Source organism: Castanea sativa, chromosome 9, assembly GCF_040712315.1.
Source record: "Castanea sativa cultivar Marrone di Chiusa Pesio chromosome 9, ASM4071231v1".
NCBI lineage: Eukaryota > Viridiplantae > Streptophyta > Magnoliopsida > Fagales > Fagaceae > Castanea > Castanea sativa.
Window position 1 is genome coordinate 22,344,424 of NC_134021.1, and position 8,144 is coordinate 22,352,567.

Here is an 8,144-nt window from a genome sequence, read left to right on the forward strand (position 1 = left end):
CTAAAAACCAATAAAACTATCCATTAATTGGTTGTCATGTTAACATGTTGAAAAAGAATGCCATATATGCGTCATTAATAAGTAATAACCAAAACTGGCATACTCCAGTAACTCCACACTTGCCGTGGCAACTTTTTTCTTTTGTTGAGTGCTCTAATCGTGGCACCTTGAGAACTAGTTAAATCTCAATAGAAAATCTGCTTACTTTAGAGCATATTATCACAAACGAGAAAACTTAGTTACAAAATTGGTTATAACCTAAAATTACAATTTTATTGTTAAATAAAATAAATATTACTACATATTTTGAAAATTTAATCGTTAAATTGTATGCTCTTTATGCCCTTAATACATATGTCAAATTTTGTGTTAATCAAATATTATTTACTATATGACTATAAGTTTATAATTTATGTATAATTTTAAACTATAAAAACTTGCAATTTAAACAACTGATTAATGACATAGCTATTCATCTTTAATTTTTTAAAAATTTTGCAAGTAAAGAAGATATAAGAAGAAAATATAATCCAATGATGAATTTATCAAAATTTACCTCTAATAAAAATGTATTAAGTAAGATTGTAACCTCTAGAGTTAGTGAAAGTTACTTCATTTTTTTTTTTTGAAAATGAAAGCTCACTATACCCTTTTTTTTTTATGGGCACTATACAATTATTTAATTTCAAGGCTGTACATAATGAATTTATCAAAATTTACCTCTAATAAAAAGATATTAAGTAAGATTGTAACCTCTAGAGTTTGTGAAAGTTACTTTATTTTTTTGCAAATGAAAGCTCACTATACTTTTTTTTTTTTATTTAAAATTTTATGGGCACTATACAATTATTTAATTTCAAGGCTGTACTTTCCATACAGATAGCCTTCCACTGCAGCCACCGATAAGTAATCCCCCAATTGCCTCAATAGTAAAACCAGGAAAAAGCAGAACAAAAAAACAGAAACCCTAATAGAAAAGCCTCATGCATAGTTTGGGACCCATGTAACATAACGTAAAGGGAGTTCATCGTCAAAGTCATTTATAGTTCTATAACACTCATAAGTACAAGAATAACTCAGCAAAAAAAAGAAAAAAGAAAAAAGAAAAAGAGGGAAGGTGAGTACAAGAATATCTGGCTTTTGGGCCTAGTAAAAATACAAGAATATCTCCATATTAAAAGTAGAAAATCATATACATTGCCCCTTCATTCATTCCCCCCTTCATTCATTCATTCAAAAGTCTATTTTCTTTCTTTCCATCCAATATATCATTTCATTCCTGATATTATTCTTACATTTCACTTTTCTCTATCCATCTCTCTCAAACACACACATCAACATTAAAGTGCATCATAATTAAGTTTCATACCTGGACATGCCTTTTCATCCAAGTAATTCCACTGATACCCTCCCTTTCTAAGCCATCTTTTGTCCCTACCCTTTTTATGAACCCTTGTCTGTCAACTTCAGTCCTTCTCTCCCAGATATTATTCTGATTTCCTCTCCATGTGCCCACCTTTGCTTTCTTCACTATTAAAACCCCATCACCCCATCTCACCATTTCATGCACTCTTACTTAATACTCTCACTCTCACTCGCACTCTCACTCTCACTCTCACTCTCACCTACCCTGCTCTCTCTCTCTCCTCTTTCTTTTGTTTGCTTCTCTTTGTTTTGTTCTTTGTTTGAAATCTAATGGAACCTCAAAATCAACAGCAACAACAACAAGCACTAAACGAGGATGGTAGCAGTGGAAAAGGGGGATATCTATGCAGGACAAGCAGTACACGCTGGACTCCCACAACTGACCAGATAAGAATTCTCAAAGACCTTTACTACAACAATGGAGTTAGGTCCCCAAGTGCTGAGCAGATTCAGAGGATCTCAGCTAGACTCAGACAGTACGGCAAGATTGAAGGCAAGAATGTCTTTTATTGGTTTCAGAACCACAAAGCTCGTGAAAGGCAGAAGAAAAGGTTAAATTCTGATGTGCCCATGCAAAGAGGGGTTGGGGTTGGTAACACTAATTGGAATAATACACCAGAAGAATCCATTCACACCAAGTACCCCTTGCCCAACATAACCTCTGGTGAACCAACCACTCCTTTATATGTTATTCTCCATATACCTTTATATATTATTCTCCATATATATATATATATATATATATATATATATATATATATATTTTTTTTTTTTCTTCCTATTTTAGTTTGAAAGGTCTCTTTTTGTGAGTGTACCTTTTTGACTAGTCATTTGTGGTTGATTTTCTGTGATGTCGGTGTGGTTTGCAGGGGTCTCTGCTTCATCTTCATCGTCTGGGGTGATTTCTGTTGGGCATATGGGGAATTATGGATATGGATCAGTGATTATGGAGAAAAGCTTTAGGGTAAGTATCTATAGATTTGGCACTTTGGCCCTCTAAGAGTTATGATGAAATTGGTTTACTGAGTTATTAAGATTTGTTTGTTTGTTTTTTTTTTTTTTTTCAGAGTTACAAGTTCTTGTAGTTTAAATCATCTCTTTTGCAAGTTGCAACATATAGAAATGGCAAGAAACCGACATAAAACTTGAGACCATGTGATCATATATATATAGTGCAAGTTTGATCTACCAAGTACCATACAAAGACAGCATCTTTTGGTATCTAGTTTCAATAAAAGGGAGAGGCAAGCTAGACAATCCTTCTTCAGACCCTTAAAATATCTATAAAAAGAAGAATATCTATTCAGTTTCCTTCTTATAAAACAGTCAAAAATTAAAGCTTTCAAGAAGAGAAATCAATTTCATTTTGGGCTAAACTAAGTAGAGGAAAAAACAATGCAGTGCACTAAGACTATAGTTAAAATGGTAATATATTGTAAAAAAAGTAGCAACTTTTCTATTTATTAGTGTCCTTTTATAATCTCATATATATATATATATATATATCTATCTTTCTTGCTAGCCTTTCTAAGACTCTTCTCTTTAATGCTTATGTCCCAAACAGGACTGCTCAATATCAAATGGAGGTAACAATGGTGGTGTTGGTGGATCTATTGGGCACAACTTTGGGTGTGTAGGGGCTGATCCCTATTCTTCATCCTACAGTACCCTCTTTGATAAGAGAAGATTAATGGAAGAAAACTTAGGAGTACAAGAAGATGAAGAAGAAGAAGAAGAAGAAGAAGAAGAAGAAGAAGCTGGTGAGAAAGAAACTCTCCCACTGTTCCCCATGCATGCTGAAGACATCAATGGCTTCTGCAACATGAACCCTTACACCACCAATAATGGGTACAACTACACCAGCTGTTATCGCTCTGCAGATGATGGAATCAATGGGTCTCGTACTTCCCTCGAGCTTAGCCTCAACTCCTACTCTCACAGATCTTCACACTACCATTAGATTAGACCCACCATAGTTATTAATGTTTGTTTTCTTAATTTGCTACTATGTACGTACTTGGCTTTGCCAATGTCTATGCTAAATTGCTAATTAAGGGTAGTTTGCCAACTGGGCCTAATTTGACACTCATTTTAGAATTAGTTCAAAGTACTAGTTATGAAGTTGACATGTGTAATGCAAAGAACTTAATGGGTGATTAACTTAGCTTTTCCTTTGTCTCTTTTGTAAATTCCATGATAATCTGCTATAATGAATGGATTAAGGACACAAACAGTCATAGTAATGATTAGGATATTTATTAAGACCTACTTTGTAGTTTATACATATTGTGAGCTCCTAGAAGACCACGTCTTTTGTTAAGTTTTAGCTTGCACATTATCAGATAGTGCAAGATTTGTGGGGGTTAAAACTTGAAAAAATGGCTTTCTGTCACCTTCACTGAATTGATTAATGCTTCAGTAGCTTTCACGCGCATGCACATTGCGTGGAAAAGTGAATTCTCGACAGAGACTTTAGGTGTGGCTAGTGCTAGCTGGTGCGCGTAATCTAACACTGCATAGGATTTCTGGGTATCATATGGTGCTGTGTACACAGTGAAAAGAATTGGCAATGATATCCAATCTAATGGTATAAAGAAATACTCTATTATGAGAATGGAAAGGGCCTGTTAGAGGAAGTATGATAAAAATACGAGAATGTGAAAGCACATATGCGTCTGCAGTTACAAAGCACAGGAAGTGGTATATATTTTGAAGTTTGAACCCATTTCGTAGAAACAGCAATGCTATTTGTTTTCCTCTCAAAACTATCAAAAGAAATGTGGGTTTTATAGTGCCCAAGCCAAGTTGCACATTGGCACAATCCTTGACTTGTCTCACTAGTACCACTACCATTTCAAAGTTATAAACATACTCACTAGTTTAATTTGGTACAAAATAATTTTTAGTATTGATGTACTGTTTTGAAGTATATATATATATATATATATATATATATATATATAACTCATCATGATATTAAAAGGAAAAAGAATAGTGTTTATTACACACTTATATTCACACAATTTTCTTATTTTGAGACTTGTGTGCAAAACTGTGTGAATTAACTTATATGCAACATCATTTATCCTATTAAGAACATATCCAACTCATTATTAGAAGTGTGATTTTATACTAGTCAAGAGTAAGCTTATTGGACTACTTACTAATGTGAAGACTTTGGATAAATCCTTGGAAATAGTGAAATACACCATGCCACGGACCGTTTATAATCTCCTCTAAAAACTATCTATTCTTCACCAAAAATTTTGGGAACTATCCTAATCATTCACTTCTATCTATATAGAATCCCAAAATGAACCCCTCTCCATCTTCTAAGATGGAATGAAATTCCTTGAGGGAAAAAAATGAGAATAATATTGACTCTTTTCGAGTATTATTCAATATTTCCAGCTCTCATCTTGAGGTTAACTGACATTACCCACTTTTGGAAAATGATTCATTCACCAACTTTTGCAAGAGTGGAAAAGGATTTCACTCTTGCGTTCATTCCACGTGAACCAAATGGGCTTGAGAGTCCCAAATTTCCTGACCTATTTATTCTTTCAACAAAGTACACCAATTATGGTACTTTTTTTTCTTTTTGCCGACTAGAATATTCATCTGACCACCAGCATCTTCTTACTGCCTATAGGCTATATACAAAGTGCATATTCTAGACAGCTCTCTTAGTTCGATTGACTCTTTGTTTAAAGGATGAATACATGCACTGCACAAATGCATGTAACAAGAAATCATGAAGTCATTGTTTATCTTTTTATCTTAAGGTTCACAACATATACTTTGTTTGTCCATAATAATAATAACCACACACACAGCAACTACATTCGGTAATGACTCACTTTACCCTCATACAACCACTAACCAACATTATGTAATCTTATGCATATAAATTATGGATAAAATTTAGATATACAAATTAAGCTCGTGAAAGGTAAGATTGAAGGCGAGAATGCCTTTTACTAGTTTCAGAACCACAATGCTTGTGAAAGGCAGAAGAAAAGGTTATATTCTGATGAGCATATTCAAAGAGGGGTTGGGGTTGGTAAGACTAGTTGGAATAATACACCTGAAGCATCCATTCACACCAAGTACCCCTTGCCCAACATAACCTCTGGTGAACCAACCACTCCTTTTATACTTTTCTTTTGGATGATGCAAGGAAAATCAGTAGACTGGATGCTCCGAACTTGAAAGGATTACTGGCTGTCTTGATGGTCTGAAAAAGAAAGAAAAGCAATCAAATGTGACTAGGGTCGCCGGCCAAGAACTCTCCGATGGCAAAGTTAGTTTTTTCTCTCTAGACCAAGAGTTCCAACTTTTTAGGAAATGTAAAACATACCTTTTTTGGTCTAAATGGACGTTTATATAGTATCCTAAAGACAGTTATCAAACTTGTAACCTCTCCTAGATTTGAGGAGGTGTGAGGGTTCAAAGACAACTTCTTCAACTATTTAGGAGTTACATTTTTTTCTCACAAAACGGTCACTGGAAGTTATGCATGCGATACAGAATTGCCATATTCACTTAGGAATTTTTCCCTAAGTGTAAAGGGCTCGTCCAGGGATCCTCGTCCAGGGAACCTCTAGCTAAGCACATCTTGCTTCTAAGCGAGGTCGTTCCCTTTTGGACGATCTCCCAGGACAAGGTTGATGGTTCTCTTTGGACGACATGGCATGGTGTTGCGGAACTTTGACTATGCAAAGCTTCGTCCATGCACCTTCCCGCGTGGACGACCTTATCCTGGACGAGGTTCTTACAACCTTTGCCTACCTGGTCTTGCCTTGGACGACCTCCATGGACGAAGCTGGAGTTGTATATTTTTTTATCCCCCATCAGTTGCCCCCTTGTCCATAGGTTGTCTGGGAGTACATTAACTGGCGTCATCTTTTGGACGCGTGTCATTATGTAAGCTATTATGGATGCCATGTATCATGATCTAATTGGTGACTGGTCATGTCAGCTCATTTTTCGAGGGACGCGCCATTTGTCACATTTTGGTTGGTCGTGTTGCTTCGGGCACTAGGGTTCATCGCCTATAAATAGTGGAATTCCTCCACTACCCTCCTCATTTTTGAAATTTTATTCTTTGACATCCCTCGTTCTAGCGCCTCGTTTAGAAGTTTCTTGCATCCATAGTCTCTCTTCGTCTAGATCCAGGTATTTTCTCCATCCACGTCCTCAGGTTTTTAGCTTTCTTTAAAAAATGTCTGAGATAACCCTTTCCTCGTCTAGCAATAGTGTTGTCAAAGCCGTAGATGAGTATCATGACCCTAGTAGTTTTAGTGGGTCTGGTGATAGTAGTAGTGATTGCAATAGCAGTAGCGAGGGAAACACTACGGACGAGTATACGTCCGGCGTCCCTGGGGTTCCCATAGAGGTACTTCAGGAAAGCCTTAGGACGAGGGCTGAGTTTGGGTCTAGGGCTGGTACAAGTGCTCCCTCGTCTTCTGCTTAAGACAAGGAGGAGGTAGTTTATAGCTGTGCCGTTGGGATTGCCTCTAAGACAGACGAGAAAAAATTAGGCATCCTTAAAACTTGGTATCAAATTCCTGAGGACTTAAATCCCAGGGTACCTGTGCGTGACGAGTGGTGTTGTCAACCCTGTTTTGGTGTTGGCATTTACGAGACTTACCTCTTAGGGGGTTTTAGGTTGCCTCTTAATGCCTTTGCCAGGGAGTTGCTCTCTAGCTTAGGTTTAGGCATATGTCAGTTCAACCCCAATGCATGGAGGCTAATTGTCGCTATGCAAGTTTTATGGAGGGAAGTGTTTGAGGGGGATCGTCCTCTTACTGTGGACGAGTTCCTCTTCTGCTATAAGCCCTCCGAGATTAACAAATCTCTTGGCTTTTATCAGTTCACAGCTAGAGGGAGAAATTATAGGCTGATTAAGTCCTTAGTCACCTCAGATAGGAAATGGAAGACGCAGTTTTTCTTTGTCTCTGGCTTTTGGGCTGGACGCCCTATTGAGGTTGACAGGGATCCATTTCCTCCCTACACAGGAGAGTTAGGGAACCTTCGTCCTGAAGGTACGTTTATGGCTAGGGCTTTACTTTTTGTTACTTTTGATTGTAGTCGTTTAATCATTTTCCTCTTTTTGTAGGTGCTAGACGGCCTCACCTGAGTAGGTTTTACCTTGAACGAGTTCAGAAAACTCGTCTTCACCCTGAGAGGGACTTCCACTCTTTGGTCACTTTTCAGCGCCTCGCTACTTGGGGACTTGATCCTGAGCCTTCTCCTGAAGCCATAGCTCACGAGGGTACAGTTCGTAGACGTAAGTTTTTACTTTGAGTAATCCTTTGTCATTTCTAGAAGTGATTCTAACAAATTTTTCTGCAGGAATGGCTACCATGAAGGAGAATAAAGGGAAGGAGGTAATGGACGAGGATGTGGGGCCAGAGGTTCAGCCTCAACCTCGTCCTGCCCTTGGTGAGTCTCCTCGTCCTGTCCCAGAGGAATCTCAACCTCATCTTTCCACTAGGGATAAAAGGAAAAGCTTGTCTCTTGGAGTTGACTTGGAGAATCTTCCAAGTAGACACAAGGAAAAAAGGGCTAAGCATAGGTCGTCTAAGGCTAAAAATGCCCAAACCAAAGACGACCAAACCCACCCTATCCTTGTCCCTCAGGGTCATTCCGTCTAGATAGGACATGTTGATTCTGAACCTAAGGATCCTTCATCTGCACAAATCCCGTCCAAGGTT

General features: G+C 37.5%; 1 protein-coding gene across 1 annotated transcript; it reads left to right on the forward strand.

The window, feature by feature from the left end:
• Window positions 1-1,655: 1,655 nt before the first annotated feature.
• Window positions 1,656-3,559, forward strand: LOC142608642 (protein WUSCHEL-like). The gene is made up of 3 exons (XM_075780343.1): window positions 1,656-2,089; window positions 2,295-2,389; window positions 2,990-3,559. Exons 1-3 carry the CDS (start codon window positions 1,696-1,698, stop codon window positions 3,383-3,385), a joined length of 885 nt encoding a protein of 294 aa, XP_075636458.1. The 5' UTR covers window positions 1,656-1,695; the 3' UTR covers window positions 3,386-3,559.
• Window positions 3,560-8,144: the final 4,585 nt, after the last annotated feature.